Source organism: Panthera leo, chromosome A1 (genome assembly GCF_018350215.1).
Source record: "Panthera leo isolate Ple1 chromosome A1, P.leo_Ple1_pat1.1, whole genome shotgun sequence".
In the NCBI taxonomy this organism is placed as follows: domain Eukaryota; kingdom Metazoa; phylum Chordata; class Mammalia; order Carnivora; family Felidae; genus Panthera; species Panthera leo.
The window spans coordinates 53,171,445-53,195,265 of NC_056679.1; the positions used below are offsets into that span (position 1 = coordinate 53,171,445).

The following is a 23,821-nucleotide window of genomic DNA, read 5'->3' on the forward strand; positions in this document are numbered from 1 at the left end:
ATGTTGCTGTCCAGTTTTCCCAACAGCATTTGTTAAAGAGACTGTCTTTTTGCCACTGGATATTCTTTCCTGTTTTGTTGAAGATTAATTGACCATATAGTTGTAGGTTACATTTTTATTTTTGATAAATATTGCCAAGTTGCCACCCATAGAGGTCATATAATTTAGACTCCACCAATGATCATGAAAATTCCTCTTTCCCATTGGATGCAAATGCACAGTGTCAGTCACATCTTTCTTCACATCATTTTCATTAATCCAGTATTTAGTTTTTATCTTTTTTGTTTAACCCTTTTTAAGGGTGCCCATGAAAAATTAATTCTTGCTAATGTTTTTGATTACTTTGTGCCAGATATTGTATTCTCTGTATCATTTTGTCTATACAACAAATTGAGGACATTTGATTTTATTTAAATTTTTATCTTTATACTTAAGATAATAAAGTTGTAATTGGTTTTTAGTGTGCTATTCTAATGTTACATGTTTTACAGATTCAGGAGGAAGAGTGTCAACCAAGAGATGACTTTAGTGATGCAGACCAGCTCCGAGTGGGTAATGATGGAATTTTTATGCTGGCGTTTTTCAGTAAGTGATTTTTCATTTCCACATTGTTTCTTTGGGTATACTGGCTACATGTGTATTTAAAGTAACATAGATAGTGAAGAAAGGCAAATATTGTTAAAGTGTGTCTAATTAGTGTAAAATATAAATTGTTTCTGATATGTGATCATGTGAGACCATAAAAATCCTAGAATTTATTAAACACAACTGTGTATTGCAATCATTATGCTAGATACTGACTGTATAGAGTTATATAAGCATATTTAAGCTAAATATGTTTTTGCATGAAAAATGTTGCATGTCCATGCAGTGATGTAGGACCAGGCAGAATGAAACTATTAACTTCTGCTTGTGGGGCAAAGGACTTCCATTTGAGCGTCTTTATAAGGCACGAAAGAAGGGTTGGAAAAGGAAATATTTTGGGCAACTGGAATAATGTGATTTGAGACACAAAAGAAAGCAAGTATGTCTTCTTTGGGGAATGGTAAGTGATTAGAAGACCAGAAACCTAAGTAAGATTTTTTTTTAACATGTTGCAGAATTCTTAGTTTAATATCTGAACTTATAAAGTATACTTTATACTTTGAGGGAAGACTGTGTTATAGTTATTATTTAAATTCCTAATACAGGGATTGGCATATAGTATACTCAGTATATAATGTTATGACACCTGAATTGTTTAATTGCTAAAATTAAGTTTTAGAAACCCAATATTCATGTAAGTAAATTTCTTAGACTAGGATATGGTGAATTTCTGCCCTCAACCTGGTTAAATGACCAAGCTTTCACAGAATGCTTATTTCATTCATTTTAAGTATAATGTTTATTTTGATAATAAAACTGAGGAATATTTTACTTATTTAAAGTATCACATTCAAATTTAAACATAGAAAATTCTTCTTGAGTTACTTTTGAGTCTGGGAAATCACTAATCCTCCATTTTGAAATGGTTTCTTGCTTGCTTGCTTTCATTTCACCTGCTGAAGAATAGAAGTAGATAACCACTCAGAAATGGTAGGTGAGTGGGAAGATAGTTACGTTTTCTCTTCAAATTTAGTACCTTATGTTCTGCTTCACAGCCAGCTAATGTATATGCAATATTTAAATCTTGTGGTTTTAGTTAAAGTTTGTAATTAGATACAATGTTGGGTATAGTAGAAAGGAACACTTTGGCTACAGATAACTACTGTCTTGTGCTGTCAGTCTAGTAAACTGGCTTTTTTCTTAGTTTTAGTTTAACTAGTAAGCCTTTATTATCAAGTCTTCCACATATTTTGCTAAGAGCGTAAATATTAATTCCTCTAATGGTTATAGCTTTTAAAAATCTTAATTGAAAAAGAGAATTTAAATTAATTGCGCTATTTTTAGTATAAAGACCTGTTTCTTAGGAATAAAAATGTGATTTAATACCATCTAGTTATTTGACCCCGAGCTTGTGATTATTTCTCTATTTCTCAATTTCACTTAATCCTGCTGTCTTTTTAACCTTTATTTTTTTTTAGATTTGAAAACATTTTTTTTGATTAAACAGTGTTGTGTTTGGTAACCTAGACACGTGGTTGACCTTATTTGGCCTGTGGTGGTATATAATTTAATATAAATATATTTAATGTATTTAGTGTAAATCACCTACTTTTACTGCATTTTTACTAATGCCTCTACACCTTATTTTTTTATGCATCCCATTCTATAAGTACTGCACCAATATTATAAGAGTAAAAATATATATTATTTTCAGACTTCATTTCCTAATATATTTTTTTGTGGTAGACTGTAGGCCAGTGTTTGAGTTTATTTGCTTTGATGAGCATAGATTTATTTGTAATCACTACCATCTAGTGGCTGTTCTTCAGATTGCAACTTGGTATATTTTTCATGCTTCCACTATCTAATAGTAGCTATTGTCTAGATTCTGTTCTATTTTCTATTTCTGTGGTTCAGAAATAGATTTTTTTTAATTTTTAAAAATTTTTCATTTTAATTTCAGTACAGTTAACATAGTGTTATAATAGTTTCAAGTGTACAATATAGTGATTCAGCAGTTCTGTATATTTTCAGTATTCATCATAAGTATCTTCTTTAATTCCCATCACTTATTTCACCCATTCCCCTCCCCCACCGCCTCCTGTCTGGTAACCATCAGCTTGTTCTCTATAGTTAAGAGTCTGTTTCTTGGTTTGTTTCTCTCTCTTTTTTTTTTGTTTGCTTGCCTTTGTTTCCTAAATTCCACATGAGCGTAATCATATGATATTTGTCTTTCTCTTATTTCACCTAGCATTATACTCTCTAGCTCCATCCTTGTTGTTGCAAATGGCAATATTTCTTTTTTTTTTTTAGTTTTTTTTTACGTTTATTCAGTTTTGAGAAACAGAGAGAGTGCAAGCAGGGGAGGGGCAGAAAGTGAAGAAGACACAGAATCCGAAGCAGGCTTCAGGCTCTGAGCTGTTGTCACAGAGCCCAATGCAGGGCTCAAACCCATAAACTGTGAGATCATGACCTGAGGCAAAGTCGAACATTCAACTGACTGAGCCACCCAGGTGCCCTGAGATTTCATTTTTTTTTAATGGCTGAATAATATTACTCTGTGTGTGTGTGTGTGTGTGTGTGTGTGTGTGTGTGTGTGTGTGTGTGTGTGTATACACATCACATCTTCATTCATCTATCGGTAGACACTTGGGCTGTTTTTCATAATTTGGCTATTGTAAATAATGCTGAAATAAACATAGGGGTGCATATATCCTTTTGAATTAGTGTTTTTATATTCTTTGGGTACGTACTCAGTAGTGTGATTACTGGATCATAGGATACTTCAGTTCTCACTTTCTGAGGGACTTCCGTAGAGTTTTCTACAGTGGCTGCACCAGTTTGCATTCCTACCAGCAGTGTGTGATGGTTCCTTTTTTTCCACATCCTCACCACACTTGTTGGTTGTCAGAAATAGATTTTCTTTAATATGGTTTATAGCTTAAGCATTTCAGGTAATAAAAGTTGTGTGAATACAAACTACGGTGAATATCAGTAAGAATATTTCAGTTAAAACTCTTTGGTGGCTTAATTCTTGCCTATTCTGTTTCAACATCCATTTTTCAGTCTCTTACCATAGGTAATCCTAAAAAAAGTTTACACATAAATTTGTAAAATAATTGAATGTTTATGTTCAGAAAATGTAGAGAAAGAAATGTATGTATCCCTTGATAATTTTTGCTTTTCATAATCCCTTGAAGTGTCACAGCAAAATGTCTCATACATGCCTAACTTGCTTGTTTAACAGACTTCTTAAGACAATGGAATGAAAGTCAGTCATTAGTTAAAAGCTAGAAATTAAGATTGAATTCATTGGATAAATTGATAGTCTGGAAATGACCTTGAACTTTAGTGCTTAAAAATGGAATGGACTCTGTTTAGAAAACTTTACTTCTAGGGTTTATTCCTACCTTTTATACTTACTGTAGTGATCTCTGTGGTGTGAACATTTTGTAACTTTACTAAATGAGAGCTTGTTACTACATGGAAAGAGCTTTGAAAACAAAAAATCGAGTTTGGGTCTTACTTATATCAGTGTTCTAACTTTAAATTTTAAATAATTTTGAGCATTAGTTTCTTCATAATGGGCTGGTAACAGCTGCATTTCATGATTTTTGTGAGGCTTAGAAGTGATATGATTAAAGCATTTGCCCAGTTGCTACACAAATACCATAGATATGATGTGTCCTTCTCACTGCATCGTATCAGGAGGCAGTGATCCAGTTATGTCTTTTTACTGGTGATGTCAGTTCTCATCAGGTTAAGGTGGTGTCTGCTAGCTTTCTTCACTATTTTTTCCTTTTGTAATTAATAAGTGTCTTGTGGCTTTTGAAAATTTTAAAGTAAAGTCTTATTAATGGATAACTGTAGTGTACAATATTGCTTTCTAGGCTGTTCTGCTACCCTCTTTCTGTAGATGGGAGGTATATGTAAGAAAGAGATCACTGCATAGAAGACATGAAAGGCTTGGATGTGCCTATCCTACCTATACCTCTTACTTGCTTTGTGAGTTTATGTGGCACTTTGCTGTTCTAGGTCTCAATTTGTCCTTCTGTAGAACGGAATTAATTCTGACTTTGCCCTTCTTAAAAGGCTAATGAGAAGATCAAATAAGTTAAAATATGTGAAATGTCATAAATTATGGAGTGCTGTTGGGTGAAGGTAGTTCGTAGTAATGTTCTCCTTCCACATCCTTAATTGAGAATTCACCTTTTACATGATTTAAACTAATTGGCAGCCTTCTTTCAAATGTCATTAACCTGTCTGACTCACTTTCATACAAAGAAGGCACTGTGAACGTGACTGTGGAGAGTGTAATTGGAGCAACACTTGGCATTCTTTACCAACTTTTCTTAATTGCCCTGCTTTGCAGCTGCTTGCTCCCCCCAGTTTTATTTTTTCTAAGGAATATAGGTTTTGGAAGTCTGTCCCTTCTTTGGATTCCATGTTGGGCCTTGACTGTGTGGCGACTAGGTGCCCTATGCCTTTTAAGCTTTGTCCTAAGTTTCCAGGGAAACATGGCACAAATGAAGTAAAGCTGAAAGAAAAGTGTTCCTGTCTTTTTCCCTAGGCATATTACATTCACCTGCCTCTACTACATGTTTCTTTTATGGATTTTACACACTTAAGGTTTAGCATACATTTATTTTCTTTTTTGCCAATTCAGACATGTCATAGAGGATTCAGAATTCAATGCTTCTGCCCTTTCTGTGTTTTAAGACCTGTTCAGCTTTACTTGCTATCTTATAGGCCAAGGCCATAAAAGGTGAATCTGTTGGGGCCCCTGGGTGGCCCAGTTGGTTAAGCATCCCACTTCAGCTCAGGTCATGATCCTGTGGTTCGTGAGTTCAAGCCCTGCGTCGGGCTTTCTACTGTCAGCATGGAGCCCTCTATAGATCCTCTGTCTTTGCCTCTCTCTGCCCCTACCCTGCTTATGCTCTCTCTGTCTCAAAAATAAAATAAACATTCAAAATTTTTTTTTAAAAAGTGAATCTGTCTACACTCAAGTAGTCACCAACTTTGTTTTTTTCCTAGTGCTTAAATCATTTACAGATGGATAAAGTTATGTATTAGTCTCTTAGAGCTAATACCACCATCTGGGTGGCTTAAACAGTGGAAATTTATTTTCTCACAGTTCTGGAGGCTAGAAGTCCAAGATCAAAGTGCTGGAAATTTTGGTTTCTGGTGAGGGGTCCTCTTCTTGGCTGTGGACGGCTGTCTTGCTGTGTCTCACATGGTCTCTTTTCTACATGTGGGTGGAGAGAGAGCTCCCTTAGTGCTCTTCCTCTTCCTATAAGGTCACCAATCCTAGTGGATTAGGGCTCTACCTTTATATACTTAATTATCTCCATAAAGGCCCTATCTCTAAATTCAGTCACACTGGGGAGTTAGGGTTTTAAGGAGACACAGTTCAGTCCATAATACGTTATATTGCACGAGCATAGCTTGTAGGAATCCCTGCTGCTGGCAGAGTGCTGAAAAAGAAAACATGATGACTCAATAGGTACTTTTTTGTTTTTTGGATCTTATTTCTGGTGTGGGTACAGTGGTATGTGTACTAGATACCAGTAGATCTGATTTTGAAGAAAACAGTGTTGAATTTTCCCCTGAACTAAACATGCTCAGAGGTGAAAATGCACTTTTGGAATATTTCGCTGTTTTGTATTTTCCCCATCAGTGCTTCCTGTGTTTTAACCATGTGACATGCTTGTAAAATGATAGACTGAGGCATCACTGGGATAAAGTAATAAGTTGCTCATGGCTGCTGGCAGTCTGTCCTCTGCCCCAGACCTCACCCACCTGCTGAGGAGGAGGAGAGTAACTGTCTCAGCCAGTCACAGCACATGTATGGCACATAGGTTGGGAATCTTTACTGCTATTTATTAATGTAAATTCTTTATTTTAAATAGACAGGAAGATATTACATAAAGCTGTTGCATGGTTTCTCCACAGATAACACAAATATTAACCCATTGGATGTAGAACAGCTATGTCTAATAGTATATTCTATGATGCTGGAAATATTCTGTATCTCTGCTGTCCAATATGGTAGCTACAAGCCAGATGTGACCATTGAGCACTTGACATGTGGCTAGTGTGACTGAGGGACTAAATTTTAAATTTCCTGTCATTTTAATTAATTGAAGTGTAAATATCCTGCTTTGTAGAGCAGGGTAGGTTCCTGGAGCAAGTGGAAGAAGCAGTGTGGCTGGGGGGCACTGGATAACAGATGCAGAGGACATCGAAGTACTGATCAGTATCTGGGTTTACAAAAAAGAAAATGTGGAGTGTAAACAAGTTTTATTTCCAGTAGTGTCACCTGAATTTTTTTTTTTTTTTTTTTAAAGATACAACCTATTCTGTAAAGAGATCATCTTGTATGGGTAGTAATAATGGCTAACATTTCTTTAGGGATCACCATGTGCCAGATTCTATACCATGTTAAACTCTTTAAATTGATTATCTCACTTAATCCCCTTATCAGCCTTGTGAAGTAGTACTACAGATCAGAGAACTGTGGCTCACCAGAGTCAGCAGTGAGTCCAAGGTCATTTATCTAGTGAGTGAGTACACTTTGACTCAAACACAGGTCTCTTATTTCAAAATTCATTCTCCTGACTGTTGCACCATATAACATAGCTTACCATAAATGATCAGGAAAGCATTTGGAGAAAGAAATTATAGAAGACATTGGGAAGGAAGAAATTACAGGAGTAGGGAAATTGCTTTGAAGAAACAGCTATTTCATTTAAATTTATCCTAAAATGTTTCCTCTCTGTCTTCAGAATTCTGAAAAAGTCAGCATTTCTCTAGGTAATTTACTTTGTTTACCCTGAGAGTTGGGTGGAGATATTTGGGGTATGAGGATGGGCAGTGAACAGGACAAAGTTCTGTTCAAATTGATCTTCGGTTTTACTATTGTTACTGTTATTATTTGATAATGTTACTCTCTTGGACACAGGGCACTCTGATTATATCTCAAGGACCTGTGTCAGAATGGTTTCTGCTACAAGTAATAGAAAACCCTCATTCAACTATTTTAAATAATTAGGAGATTATCTCACAAAACAGAAAATCCATGAACAAGCAGATCCCAGTCATAGCAAGTATCAGTGCTATAGCTCTGCTCCTCCTGGATTTCCTTCCTTCTCTAGCCTGTTTGGAGTTACAGTTTAATCCTCAGGCTGATAGCAAGATCCCTGCAGTGGTTCCAGTGATCCAAACTAGACATCTGGGGGAAAGCAGTATTTAAAAAAAAAAAATGTATGTATACACACACACACACACACACACACACACACACACACACACACATTTAGTAGAAATTCATAAACTAGGCAAGAGTGTAATAAACTTCTATGTATTTATCACTCAGATTCAACAGTGATTAATTTAGAGCCACTGTTATTTAACCTATATTCCATTCTCCATCTCCTTGATGTGTTTTTAAGAACTGAAGAATGGTTTTCAGAAATCCTATTTCAAAAAAAAAATTGGCAGGGAGTTTTGGCCTCCTGTGATTTTTTTTTCCCCCCAGACTACTCAGGATTCACCTTTTGGAGTTAAGTATGGAGTCCAGACTTCCCTAAAATAAAGACTTTATAGGTAGGTGGATTCTTCAGGAGGGGGAAAAACAGGTTTTGTTAAGTAGGAGGAAGAGGCAATGAACAGTATCTTCTCTGGAAATACTTTATAATTTATGTGACTCATCTTTAATATTGCTTTTTAAAAAATCCAGTTTGGTTGGCTGATTGCTTAGGCTGGGTTTATTGGGTGGGATCACAAGGGAGCTACCCTGTGACTTGGTTTATTATTAGCTGGTTTATTATTATTACTATTATTATTATTAGCTGGTTTAAAAATGCAGTTTAACCTAGTGGTGACACATTTTAAGGAATTGATTCCTCTTGGCCAAACTGACAAGAAACCAAGCGTACCTGTTTGTTAATGTGTAGTTAATAACTAATACATTTGCAAAAGGTAAACTACAGTCTATAAAGAAGACTTAATTGGTACAGAGTCAAAAGAAAGGGGAGTGTTATTTCCATTGTGCAGTAAAGTAGTGTTAATATTATGTCTTTGTTACTTTGTTTCCGAAGTGTGATCTTTAAAAGAACTTTTTACTTCTCTTGCTTTTAGTGGCATTTATTTTCAACTGGCTTGGGTTTTGTTTATCCTTCTGTATCACCAATACCATAGCTGGAAGATATGGTGCCATATGTGGATTTGGACTTTCATTGATCAAATGGATCCTTATCGTTAGGGTGAGTGTTTTGATAGCGTCTATTACTCTTATCTCTAAAATTAAAATGTATGAAAATTTGTCTGTGGTTCATGAATGTTCATTTTATGTCTAGGAGTTCAATTATTTTGAGACTTATTCTTACCTCTTATTATTGTAGTGATCTCTGTGGGATGAACATTTTAAATGAGAGCTTGTTTACTACGTGGAAAGAGCTTTGAAAACAGAAAAAATTGAGTTTGAGTCTTATTTATATCAGTGTTCTAACCTTAAATTTTTAATTTTTCCTGAGCATTAGTTTCTTCATAATGGGTTGGTAATAGCTGCCTTTCAAGATTTTTGTGAGTCTTAGAGGTGATAGAATTAAAGTATTCACCCAGTTGCTCCACAAATGTGCTCAGTAAACTGTGTCTATGACTATTGTGATCAGTCAAAACATAAAAATTTCTATCAGTTAGTAAATTGTCACAGATTTAGTTATTTTCCCACTCTTTTTGGGGGGGGGTAGCATTAAGAACTCAAAAGTAAACTAAGGCCCCTGAGGTGGCTATCAGAACTCACCTTTTTTCCTTTATGTTCCTTCTCAGCCTTTCTTCTCATTTCTCTGTTGTTCCTGGGATTCACCCTCTGTCTACTTCTTATCACTTACGAGATGGTGTGTTGGGAGATAATGCCAAGTCCTCTTCTTTCTCCCATCTCAAAGCTTGTCCCATAATAAATTTCTGTGTCCATTCCACCAGCAGTAGTGTTGTTAGCATAGCTTTCCCCCAGCTCTTTGCCTTTTGAAGGCCCCCTTTGGCTCCTTTTTATGAAGCCTTTTCCCTGGTTTCTTTAGGGTAAGGCCTAGGAGAATGATTAGGAGTGCCTTTATTTATTGTTTTAATAAGTTTTCTTACAAGTAACCTATACATTTAAATGCTATTCTACAGTTGATAAAATGCATAATTTCAACAAGTCGTATTTATTTAAACATTGATTTCTAATTGAATGAATGCTCAAATGCTCCTAAAATATTCGGTACAGTCACATAGTAAAATGTCAGCTTCCCTTACGTGCTTCAGACACTTGTTATGCACCTATATTATCAAATTGATTTAAAAAATTAAAACTGGATTTAATGTGTTTTTGCTCTATTTTTAAACTTACTGCCTCCCAGAGTTTCAGTAATCTTATCAGACCTTGTCTGTGTTCAGACCAGATTAAGGTTTTGGCTATTAATCAGTTGATTCTTGGGTGAGACCTTATTGCATGGCTTCTAAGATGATTAAAACTAGAGCCATTGTAAGAACAGCCCCCTGGCAGATTCTTTTTATAATTTCATTTCAGAAGTTGTGGAGTGGATTCCCACGATGAGCAGAAATCTGTTAAGGTGTTATGGACCATACAAATACAAAGAGATGATATAGGAGTAGATGATGTAGAAGTTACTACTAGAGAACCTCAAAAGAGTTGAAGTTAGATATGTCCATTGGTTATGGTTATATTAGTAATAGAACTAATTACTGTTATTCAAATAGGATTTCTCATCTTAGTCACAGAACACAAAATGAGTTGAGGACTGTTTTTTCAGTTCTCCTAAGCTTAATAAATGTGTGTATTCTAAATTTATAAAAAAGAAGGTAGTCTAGTCCATTATATGCAACCTATGCCCTAGGGGTATTAGCTCCTAATTCTCCCATAGTAGCCCTAGTTGGGAGGGGGTTGATTAGTAATTAACTCCAGTTAATGTGATAAGGTGGGGAACTTAAATTCAAAGACTGCAGGTGCTCAGAGCTTTGTAAGGTATATACTAGCATCAAGTTTGATCACCAGGACTATTTAGTTTCCCTTTATAATAGCGCTACTGAAGGGTACCTGACTGGCTCAGTCAGAAGAGCATGTGACTCTTGATCTCAGGGTCGTGGGTTCGAGCTTCACATAGGTGTGGAGATTACTAAAAAAAATAAACTGAAAAAAAAACAAAACCCAAAAACCATAAAATGTGCCTTTAAAAAAAATAAAGTACTCCTACTGAGTTAAGGTTAATGTCATGCCTTTAGTGTATACTGAGAATTGATACAAGAAAAGGATTTTTAAAGATCTTTTGTATAAAGTAATAATGGCAGCCATTCATTGAGTACTTACTATGTTCCAAGCAGAATTCGTTACCAACATCAAATTCTTGACCCCCTACCTGTATCAGTGATGCTCATGACAATGCAGCCATTATATTGATGATGAAGCTAAGAATAAAAAAAAGTCTAATAACTTGCTCCACATCCCATAGTTTGTATGTGAATTAGAAACTAGCTTGGTCCCAGTTCAGTGCATGTTCTCTTGGTTCTGTACTGCCTCTATGACACTGCATTTTGACTTTTATTATAATGCTCCAAACAATAAATTCCCTGTGGAGCTCAGTGCTGACAGAAAGGGTTTCTCCTAAAAACCTGTTTTATTTTATTAGACAATAAGTAATTTATAAATCATACTGCAGCTTTTCTTTTTGTTTCTGAGTTGCCATGAACCTCAGATTTAATGTAAATATCTTTAGCCAATTCTGGTATTATTTCTGTCTACGGCTTTTGATCTTTTTATTATTTGTTTGAAAATGCATATGTGTTTTGTTAAAAACTAACAACTCTTTTTGAAAGTAGACAGGATGTAAACAATAAAATGCTGGTGTTACATTAATGAAATAAAATTAGATAAACTCCTATTGTCAGTTAATTTATTTTTCAAAATCTGATTTTTGCATCCTGTGATTGGCCAGTCAACATGATGAATTTATTCATTAAAAAACCCAACTTGGCTCAGCCCTGCGACTGTTGGTATTTTAAACATTTTTGCTCACTCAGTAATGAGTTCAAAAGCTTATTAGTTTATCCTTTTTACGTAGTGGACTTTACAAAGTCTCTCTTCGATTTCAAGGTGAAGGTAATTATATTTTTTACCCAGAAGTAAATAAAAACTAACTTTGGTAAATATTTTTGGTGAAGAATGATGATGTTCTTTTCTGGTTGTCTCTTGCCTGTTAGTATTATTTATTAAATATATTCTACAATATATTTAAATATTAGTTAAATGTATTGCTTTGCTTCTTTATTTCTTTTCGTTCTTATAGACTCTAAAACCCATATGAAAATCTTTTATTTATAATTAGTAATCACTTGATTAAAAAATATAGTGCAGTCCTACTTTACAAGCTATGTTTTCCTAATTTTTTAGCTCTCCCTTGTACTTATTTTAATGATGTAGGAGTCTGGAATTTGCGTCTATAATGGCACTTTAAAAATTTTAATCTCTGAAATTTTTGAAACTCTAAGCTGAGAATTTAGATTATAGTTGATTTATTAATTATAAATACTTCCTATGAAAATATTTAAGGTTTTAAAAATAGATTTAGATAATCTTTAGTACATATGCATCCTCAGTAGTGATATTTTTATTACAGTTTATAAGCATTTTGGTTATTACCAAACCTATAGGATTTTTAAAAATGCTTCTGTGGAAAATACCAACGGATAGTTGGAAATAATTATCAAAAAAAGTTGGAGATAGATACTTTTAATTTCAGACTTGAGGGCAAGTCTCCATTTGATAAAATCATTTTTAGTTAAATCAGATTCAGTTTGGAGACCAATGGAAACAGAGTAGATAAAACGACGTAATTTTTAATAGTTTTAGACTAGGTTATATTACTTTCAGCAAACAACTATTTGCAACACTGTTTAATGCTAAAGGGTCATAGAGAAGAATTATCTGAAGTAACTCTGAAGACAATTAGTTTGACTTTTTACAAAAATTTTTTCAGTAATTAAAATCATGACGTCCAGAGTCTAATCAAGGAAAAGATAGCCGTGTTCATTGTCATCAAACTCTCCCTTCCCATCTGCCTGTTCATATTCTCATTTTACAGAACATATAAAACTGTCTACCGTGGTCACTAATAGGAACTGTTGAAATGCCACTTCAAGGTTCATTTAGCTGTTCTCAGCTCACTGTTGAGAGCTGAATACTGGAGCATCTAGTTTGAAAATAAAAAGAGTCTAATGAGTTGGGGGTCTTTATGTGCCTAGTATTCTTGGCAGTGATTAACAGTAGGGGGTGTACAGAAGGTCAAAAGCTCTTCTTTTTAGAGGTCAGCCGAACATCCCCATCTGATAAGATTAAACTAATGTGGCTTTTGGTGTTAATATCTAAAGCAGCGGGTTGCTGTAGTGTGTTTGGGATGGTAGTTGTGGCTTTTAGAGATTATGAAGAAAGAACCGACATGTGAACTCTCTAATGAGAAAGTTGGATTCAGATACAGAGAATTTACCTTTCTTTCTTACAAGCATCTTGAAACTGATTTTTGTTTCTAAAATACTTTGTATAAGTTTGTTAGCTATTGTATAAAAGATTTTAAAGAGTTTTTTCTCAAGTAACTATGTATATATTACATAATGTATTAAGTAATTATGTATGTATTACATAATGTATTAGGCATTTTGTTTTCTCTTTGTGTTAAGTGCTAGAGATTATTTGAGGTACATGATTCTGAAATTGAAGCTGATCTTTCATTTTCAAATTCAGGTACATAAATATGGTTAATATATTTATGTTCACTCCATAGTTTTCTGATTATTTTACTGGATATTTCAATGGACAGTATTGGCTTTGGTGGATATTTCTTGTACTTGGTAAGTTTATTCTTAATTAAATTTCAGTTTAATTTACATTTAGTTTAACTTTGATATTTCCCCAAATTGTAAGATGTAAACCCATTGTGTTGGAACTTAGGTGGTAATTTTTCTGTTGTAAAGTTCTCCTGTCCTAGCACTTAAATCATCTAAGCTATTTGGGTAATTATACATAGTACTCTAGATTTTGGATTTAAAAACCAGAGCCTTTCGATTTAAAAAATCAGTGGTTGGATGATAATTAAATATATAAAACTTGAACACCCTAAAATGATTTTAAAAAATGTCTTCGGCATTTATCTTGGAAAATATACATGCATAATTTCTTTTAACGATCCTAGGAGATGTTGAGAGTAGGATAGTTGTTCTATGCATTTTACTTATTTTTGGAACATTGAAACGTTCTTTATACTTTTGATACATACCCTGCATTAATCATTAATCAGCCAGGCAGAAGACTTCATGCCTAACTACCCCAGTACTTCTGTTGAGTTTTTTTCTTACAAGGCATGTCTTTTTATTAATATTGATGAATTTTATGGATTTCCAATTTTTGTTGCCTGGTGATTTTCACTTTAGATATATGATAAGTTAATCTTAAAATCACATGATGCCTTTCCTTTAATCCACATTTCAAATTTATTTACTGGCGTGAAGAATATACTGAAGTTTAAAAGCCCACATTTCTCTAGGAACATTATTGTACCAGAAAATAATAGCATTTCAGTAGGTGGCAGTGTTCTCATTGAGTTTTTGTTTAGTCCTGCTATTGGATCTTTAGGATCTTTATGGAAACAAATTCTTGCGATCAGATAAGGTCACTAAAGATCCTGTATTCTTTCTTTAATAATTATAGTGAAATTATTCTGCTGTTGTGATTTTGTTAGGGAGCCAGACTCTTATGAGGGTTTAGGCAGTTTTTTTGCATTGTTAATTGTGTTCTGACTGCCTGAATTCTGTGATCGTTATTGAGCTACTTATTTAACAGTGAAAAAAATATATAGTCTATTAGATGTTTAAGCATATTAGGTGAGTATAGTTGCTTCTGAATATATTATTAACGATTGGACCTTACTATAGGCCTGAGTGGAATGCAGAGGATGACCTCATTTCCACATCAGAACCATAATCTATCTAGCATTTAGGGAAATATGGAAATTTAATCCATGATGAAAATGTTGCTCTCACATATACTCAGAAGAATGTTGAGTACATTGTAGAACACTGAGAAACGATAGCTGCTGAATGATTGATTGGTTTCTAGGTATGAATTGGCTTATTTTAGAAAATGGTTGAGCAGAATAAAATATGTCTTAGAAACAGCAGTTTTCATAGACAAAAGGAGGGATTTCACAAATAATTTTGGTTTACATTATTCAATAATGCTTTTACATTTGGATCACAATAGCATTATCTTTGAACAGCATCTGCAAGAGCACGAGGGTGGAATTCAGAGTGGGAGTCACAAATGGAAGGAGTTAGGATATGGGAAGCAGATGTGATCAGATTTAGCTGAAATTTATACCACTTGTTTAAGTCATTATTTGTGTATCTTCTATCTTTTTCGTTTATTACAACCATGCTCTTTTTTAGTACTTTGGTTACTGTCTTGCATTTGGGGTACGAATTTAGTTTGGGACTTTGCATTTGTATATATTTGCTATATGTATATATATCTTCTGTTTTTGTTTTGCATCCCCTCCCATTACTAGTTAAATATTTACTGAAGTTAGTAAATGTTTTCCTTAGAATTCTATGCGTAATATCAGAGAATTTACTAACAATGCTAATGCTTTTTGTGGTTAACTAATATTTTTCATCTGAAACTTTGAAGCATTTCACAGGCAATGCTTGCTCTCCTTCAATTACTAAGGAGACCTGTTAGCAAATGGCTGTTATTTAAAATTCCTATTACAGAGAATACTAAATAGATATAGTAAGACCTATCCCAAATCATTTAAGAAATCACTAGAGTGGTTGCTTCATAAGTCTTTCCTGATTCTTCTTATGTAAATTTGTATTATAAATTAGTCTTTTATTATTACTTGAAAATGAGAAGTAATAATTAAAATTATTTATGTAACACACATGTCTTCAAATACAGATTTAACAGATGACAGGCACTTGATATTGCTAGACAGGCTTCTTGGTTTTATCCCACGGTTGTTAGCAAATTACATGCATATATTCCTTCTTGAATACTTTATATTAGCAAATATGTCTTAAGTTTGCTTAGTAGTTGTATTAATTGAAAAGTTTTATATGGGGGTGCCTGAGTGGCTCAGTCAGTCAATCTGACTTCAGCTAGGTCATGATCTCATGTATCTTGAATTCAAGCCCCGTATCAGGCTCCGTACTGACCATGACAGCCTTTTTGGGATTCTCTCTCTCTCTCCCTCTCTCTTGCTTGCTCTCTCTCAAAATAAATAAATAAACTTAAAAACTCAGAAATTTCTTTAAAAACAAAAAAAAAGAAAAGTTTCATATAAAAATGGGATTTCTCTGAGTTGAATCACATTAAATGCATTAGGTAACTTTTCTATTTAAAGAAATGGAATGAATGTATATATTTTTTATAATTCTGGATTTTCATGGCTGGATTTGCTTTACTTTAATTTAGATACATCTGGACTTAACAAATTGAAAGAATTTTTGGGAGGCAGTAAACTTTTATTAAATTTTTCCAAGATGACATTATCATTATAATGTAAAATAGGTTATGGAATGAATGGAATTTTACAGATTAAATTCTTTAAGCCGAGAGGATCTTGTTTATAATTGTCTATTTTAAATTTGTGGTACCCCCTCTGTATAAGAACGTAATGTATCTGTGATTTTAACTTCTCAGGCCTGCTTCTTTTCTTCAGAGGATTTGTTAATTATCTAAAAGTCAGAAACATGTCTGAAAGTATGGCAGCTGCTCATAGAACAAGGTATTTCTTCTTATTATAGAGGTAAGAAATCTTAACATATTAACTGTTCCCTTCATGTATTCATATTCACCAGATGCATATAATGTGCACTCATATTGTTTGTTTAAATTTAGCATATTTAATATATTGATATACTGTTAATCAACTAATGAAAATTTAATAAGTTGTGAACTTTTTAAAGTAGATTTTAAAAATTGAATTTCTTTGGAAATTTTAATTTTTTAAAAATACAATGAATAAGCAAACTTTAAGTCAGACTTTTTACACTTCTTTTTTAAAGATTAACCACAGGATGTAACCATTAGCACAAAATTTAAAAGGTTGAAAAAATAGGACAAGGCACTTACACAGAAGGGATGGGCACTTTGTATAAAACAATGTGAAAGTCACACATGTGTTGAAGAAAACAAGAAACAAATTTGTGATTGAAAAGTAATTTTCTGTGCACTGATCTTAACAAACAAGATCGGAGAGTTAAAAGCTGTGTGAAGAAAATAGGAGCTCTGATATTGTTTACTTGAAGTGTGTCAGTTTATACTAATAATGAAGGCTTCAACTTGAATAAACGGGAATAAAGAAACGAGCAGGGATTTCTTACTACTTATCCAGTGAGTTTCTGGAGGCTGTGTGTAACCAGTAGTATCTTCACCTGAAGGGACCTTGTATCTCTATTTTCTATAATAGATTCTTTTTTATTGAAATACAGGTAACATACAATATTATATTTGTATTATAATATAATTTGTAATATAATATATTATATTTGTATATATGTGTATAATACAGTGATTTGACATTTGTATATTTTGTGAACTGGTCATCACAGTAAGTCTAGTTATCATCTGCCACCATACAAAGTTAATACAGTATTATTGACTGTATTCCCCATGCTGTAAATTACTTCCCCATGACTTACTTGTTTTGTAACTGGAAGTTTGTACCTCTTGATCCACTTCACTCATTTTGCCCCCCTCACTCCAAAACTCCTTCCCCTTTGATAGTTATCACTCTGTTCTCAGTATCTATGAGTCTGGATGTTGTTTTATTGTTTGTTTGTTTGTTTGTTTTTTGGTTGCATTTATAAGTGAAATCATGCAGCATTTGTCTTTCTTTGACTTATTTCACTTAGCATAATACCCTCACGGTCCATCCATGTTGTCACAAATGGCAGTATCTTTTTTGTGGCTGAGTAGTATTACATTTTACACACACACACACACACACACACACACACACACACACACCCCACATCTTCTTTATCCATTCATCTATTGATGGGCACTTAGTTCCCATATCTAGGCTATTGTAAATAATGCTACAGTTAGCAGAGGGGTCCATATATCTTTTTGAATTACTCTTTTCATTTTCTTCACACAGATAGCCAGAAGTGGAATTGCTGGATCATAGGGTAGTTCTACTTTTAATTTTTTGAAGAAGCTCCATGCTGTTTTCCAGCATGGTTGCCTTAATTTACTTTCCCACCAACGGTTCACAAGGTTTCCCTTTTCTTCATGTCCTTGTTAACACTTGTTTCTTATCTTTTTGATTATAGCCATGCTGACAGGCATGCGGTGATAATCTCATTGTGATTTTCATATGCGTTTCCCTGATGTATAGTGATGTCGGGCATCTTTTTCGTGTGCTTGATGGCCATCTGTATGTCTTTGGAAAAATGTCTATTCAGACCCTCTGTTCATTTTTTGATTGGATTGTTTGGTTTTTCAGTTATTAAGTTATACGAGTTCTTTATTTTGGATATTAACTCCTTATTGAATATATGGCTTACAAATATCTTTTCCCTCTATACTATTTTTAAAACAAGCACCATATACTTCATGTCTATAATTGATTTGAACTTTTAAAGTATTTGAACTCCATAAGCAAAATGTCTGCTAAAACACTTAACTTTTGTATCTGTCTACAAGTACAAAATGTTCCAAAGTTACTATAACTAAATATCCTTTTTATAAATAAATTGTATGGTTTTTTTATTTGAGCGCTTAAACTTTATAACATGAGTTTTACATTATCTAATATAATTTATTTATTTCTGCTGAAGAGTAGAGTGAATGTAGTTGTATTTCTGGATAATATTAAAGTATACTTTTAAATGTTGTTTTACCTCGGGGCGCCTGGGTGGCCCAGTTGGTTAAGTGTCTGACTTAGGCTCAGGTCATGATCTCACAGTTCGTGGGTTCAAGTCCTGCATCGGGCTCTGTGCTGACAGCTTGGAGCCTGGAGCCTGCTTCAGATTCTGCGTCTCCTCCTCTTTCTGCCCCTCTCCCGCTTGTGCGCACGCGCGCTCTCCCTTTCTCTCTCAAAAATAAGCCAGCATTTTTAAAGAATGTTCTTTTACCTCTACCTAGAAGAGGTCAATTTTCTCTTTAGCCACTAAAATGTCTTTGTAAGAAATAACATTGAGTGTATTGTGATTATCTTGTTTGCATTTTCAAGAGTCTATACTATACATATTTTCTAGATGGTTTTCTATAGAAGCTTAAATGTTGGAATATATTCTGATATATGCTGTTTTATGTCATCTTTACCAAAAGAGCATTATATACTTGATGTTCTACTGCTATAAAATGGGTTTTTGTACTATCATTTAGATACTTGCATTTTAATATGCTTTAAGACTAATTCTTTCTTTGTCCCTAGACTACATCGACCAGACATTCTTTTCTTATATCAATGTGAAATTTCCAGATCATCTGTAAACTTACAACTTTAATAGAATAGAAGACTACTAAAAGCAGAAGAAAAATTAGTGAAGAAAAGATAGATCTTCAAGATTGAATGGCAGGGTGGTTTATGCTTAAAGGCCAATTCTGTTCATTCTCTTAAATATTTATATTTCATTGGTTTTGCACATTTGCATATGTGCCCATTTAAAAGATTTGCGTATACTTGAAAGAGACCGTAAAGTTGTATCAGTAAAGTCCAGTTATATTTGGTCAGTCGGTGTTTGGTATAATTGAAAGAGCTGAGTAAAAAACAGTCTTCCAGCATGTAAATGCCATTGACTTTTGACCTGACATTTAGTATAATAAAATGAAATTATTAACCATGTCAAATGCTTTATAGTTTCTGGCTTCTAGATTCATCTAGTAACTCTACACATGGAACATCCTTTGTTATATATAGGTTTTTGAAACCTGCAGTGCTGATTATAGAAAAGCTTTGTCAGATTTGTGAACATGATATTTACATTATTATTTAGCATATTCTTTCTGTAAATAACCATGCATAAATTACTTTCTGCTTTGTTTTAGAAACTGTCTGGATATCTTTTAATTTAAAATTAAGTGAACTTAATATATAGAGAAAATTTGGGTGTTAAAGATAGTTTGTTTTAGGACAAATTTTAAGCAAATGTGGGTATTCCACATGTCCTTTATAAAAAAAAAATCTTCCTGTTTTTTTTTTCTTTTTAAGGGACATGCCAGTTTTAGGTACTCTTAATTGAGAAGCTTGGTTTTTAGCATTGCCATCTTAGAGATTCTTGGAGGAAGAGACTGTATTAGATGTTCTATTTATTTCATTTAAGACGTTTTTGAAAGTTAATTTTTTGAATAAGATACTCTCATTTGCATTTGTCTTTTAAAAAGCCAATAAAAGTATCTTTCAATTATGATTGTAATAATTTTTTCTTTAGAGGTTTAGTTTGTTAAACGAAGCAAATCAGAACTTGTACTAGTAGCTTCTTGCTTTGATTATAGGATTAACCTATAAAAATCCTATCTTGAATTGAGATATGCAGAATAATCTGTCTTCAAGTTATGGAAACGTGTGGAATATGGGGGTGGTGTGTGTGTGTGTGTGTGTGTGTGTGTGTGTGTGTGTGTGTGTTGCAAGAATATGTGTGTCTGCGACCATTATTACAACTGGAATCTACATTCATAAGCTACTGCCATTTTGCAAATCATTTTATGTCTCATCTGTTTTCTTTTTAGTTATGTTTTTGCTTTTGAATGCCAACATCAAAAATGATGGAAATTATATCCTCTTTTCAACTTAAAAATCATTTAATACGGATATATAGAACATATAAAATTGGTTGCTCGTTTATTATTTGACGCTGACTACTAAAAAATACATCTAAAAGTATTCAGGGACATTTTTCCATTTCTGAAAAAATAAGTTATACTTTATAACTTCTTTTGTATTTCTCTGTATTTTCTGATTTATTTCATTGTCTTTGATAAATAAAACATGCAGTTTTGTTTTGCTAATTGAGCCTGTTGTTTTTCCTCATTCATTCTCCCTGCATGGAATTTCTTATTGTTGATTGAGGTACCTGTGTTACCCCCTTGAGGTCAAACAGTAGCATGGGGTAAAGAAAACAAAATATTTAATTTAGTTGCCTGATTTGGAAATTAAAGTTAGAATGTACTTATAAGAAATATGATCTAATACTAGATCTCTTCTTTATCTCATATTAAGTTCCTGTACACCTGTACTTGTTTTTTTGTGGTAATTTTCAAATGAAATTAAGCTTTCATACATGGTAATTTTAGATTACTAGATCACCTATCACGTCACTTTATTAAAATGTAGTATTTTAGTCCTTGTGGTATTTATACTTGGTTTCTGATTATGGATGTGTCACTTTTGGTCCAACATCAAAAACTTCATTTTCTGTTTGGATTTTTTTTTTTTTTTTTTTTTCCCCTTTCAAATCTATAAGGTTCAAGTGTGCATGTTGCCGGATGCTTTCTAAGTGGTACAATTCAATGGTAGCCTTAAATCTCATTAGTCAGGGGCATCAGAATATTAGTTTTAAAAACTTAACATTCTCTTCTGGATCTGTGAAATCCTGCACACTTCCCTTCATTTGCTGTGAGCTGGGGTAGAGCAGCTGCTGTTGTGCTTGGGGGATTCTGAACCACCTTTGCACTCCGTCCTGAAGTTCACAAATCGGAATCTTTGTTAGGATGTCTAAATAATTTTTGAATGAATATGAATCGGGGCTTGGAAGTTGATGTGAATATTTATTAAATTATATTGATTATATTTGAATAAGCTAGTTATGGCCAGGATAATCCATTTTTATGTATTTATGAAATCAACTGAATTTAAGGTGAAAATACATTTTTCTGTACAGTGTGTTCAAGATCGAATTAGAAATTTGAAATTAAAAGATCTTATACTCAGTTAAAATAAAAATCTCCATTTAACAGAGAAAAAAAATACTAATGTCTAGCCTTTTGAGACCGTGAGATACCTCCCTTGCCTTTGAGGTTGTTCATAAATTTTAACCTGTTAGGACGGTAATCACTAATTCCCAGCAAAACCTTTCGTCACAGGAAAAGTGAAATCCAAAAAGTCCAATTGGAGAAAAAAAAAATCAGGGTTTCTTAATTTAACATTTCTTTTTCAACTGGTCCTTTCTGTCCCCCAAAGCACAAACATAACAGTGGTGAATGTGATACTGTATTTAACTGGAGTGACATGTCCTGAGCTTGCTCAGAAACAGTCGTGATTATTTGTTTTCTCAGCTTAAATAGTGCCTCTTCTCTGAAAAGTGTCCTAAAAAGGAGAAAAAGTTATATGAACACAGTGTCTATATAGCTGTACCTTTCACTGCGAAGTGACTGCCTAAGCCCACTGCCCTTTGGGAGAAGGAGCTGGCGTATTAGGTCAGGAGTTAATTGTTGTCACAGCCTTTCCTAGCCAGTGCATTTGTCTGGCCTGTAGAATATGCACAGTATCTTTTTTTTTTTTTTCTTCCTTTTTTCTTTTTAAATAGAAATTGTATTGGAATGACTCCAGCTTATAGTAAAGAGTAAACAATGAGCTTTTATATTTTAAGACTGCTGTTAAATGTTATGTTAATTGTTTATTAGTTATATAATTCCTCCGACATATGAAATGTTAGTGTATTCTTTTAAAAAATCTCATTCAGGATAAAGTTCAACTGTTAGATGATGATGTGCCAATTATTGTAAGAATATCCTTGCCCATATATAAAACATGCTGACATGTGTTTTACTTGTTAATAAAGTTCTATAGATGTGGAAATGTGAACCTGTGCATCCTTTTGAAAATCAGTTTAAGACTGACAACATATTATTGCCACCTTGGCCTCACAAAATGGTTATATGGTAGACGTCATTTAAGATGAAAACACCTGGCATGGAATTAGGTTAGAGTGGGGAACAACATTTAACTTGTCACAGTAATTTGTTGGGAGGTGATTGTAGTTTAATTTTAATAAATGCAAAAAACCAGCTTTATGGAAATAATTTATGTTCATTGCTACTTTGCAAAATATCAGTGGTAACCATGGGCCAGACCTGCCTGTGTTATGGGCTTGTATTTTCATTTGGGACATAAGACCTAAAGTGCAAAAAACTTCAAGTTACTTAGAAAAAAAGAAACCAAAAAGCTCATTCCATACTTCATAAAAGTTTTTAAAAATGTTTATTTTGAACTCCACATGTTTGCATTAACTTTTCTTTCTTGAAGTTTTCAGCTTAGCTTTCATTCTTTGATTTTGGTTTTGAGAGATTGAGCTACCAGCTTTTAAAAACCCACTTGATTTTCATGAAAACCGTAAAAAAATTCAGTAGAGTATTACTGTTTTAGCAGTTGAGGTTATGGCAAGCGAACGTCATACACTCCTGGTTTACAGAAACTTACAGGTGGCTTTCCTATCTCTCACACTTGCAAAATGAGTCACCTCATTATTTTCCCACTCCTTGTGTGTTTGTTTTACTTAAAATCAACATTTTACCTTCAGTGACACAAGAAGGGGTATAGGCTATCCTTACAGCATACTTTCCTCTTTTAGCTTTGTCAGAAGCATAGCAAAGTCAAGAAACATTAAGTTTACTCAAAGCTCCAAAGAAATTTGGAAGAGCCTCTGCCCTCAGCATATGAAAAGTAGCAGATAACCTTGTTGGAAAGTATGAACTCAGAGATTCAAGAACAGTTCTTGTACATAAATCCCCTGTGTGGAAATACATTTATCATTCCTTTCCCATCAAACTTACTTTATCAGCCATCTGAATTCCTGCTTAGTGATTTGGTTTGGCTATGAAATCTATGTATGGGATTTGGGCTCTACAATTTTAATTTTCATCTTATTCAGAGATAAGACCTAAAGACTCTAATTGCTAACAAGCATTGGTGATGGCATAAATGGGAAATATCACTTCCTAAATCCAGCTTTTAAAATGGCCAGCAGATAATGGAAAAGAACATCAGTTCATTGAGAGGTATGAACTTTTAAAAGATAAATGAGTCTTAACATTTCCCTAATCGAGTGGCATCTCCAGGGGTGAATTCTTGATTGAATGATTCTTAGGACCTCTCTTTAGAGCTGTGTATGGTGCATTATAATCACCTGGAAGTTTGGGTAAATTAACATTCCAGCTTCAACTTCCAGAGGGTCCAGTGCA

At 33.7% G+C, this 23,821-nt stretch overlaps 1 protein-coding gene across 4 annotated transcripts in view; it reads left to right on the plus strand.

Moving 5' to 3' along the window:
- Nucleotides 1-20,174, plus strand: part of NDFIP2 (Nedd4 family interacting protein 2) — a 64,899-nt gene extending 44,725 nt beyond the window's left edge. For 3 of the 4 annotated variants that reach the window (XM_042928715.1, XM_042928722.1, XM_042928730.1), the window contains 5 exons: nucleotides 492-585; nucleotides 8,725-8,849; nucleotides 13,419-13,485; nucleotides 16,334-16,439; nucleotides 19,077-20,174. In XM_042928715.1, coding sequence (XP_042784649.1) covers nucleotides 492-585; nucleotides 8,725-8,849; nucleotides 13,419-13,485; nucleotides 16,334-16,437 — 390 coding nt within the window. In that variant the 3' untranslated portion in view covers nucleotides 16,438-16,439; nucleotides 19,077-20,174. The remainder of the gene's footprint in view (nucleotides 1-491; nucleotides 586-8,724; nucleotides 8,850-13,418; nucleotides 13,486-16,333; nucleotides 16,440-19,076) is intronic. The other variant, XR_006199733.1, reaches the window with a different exon arrangement.
- The last annotated feature ends 3,647 nt before the right edge of the window (nucleotides 20,175-23,821 follow it).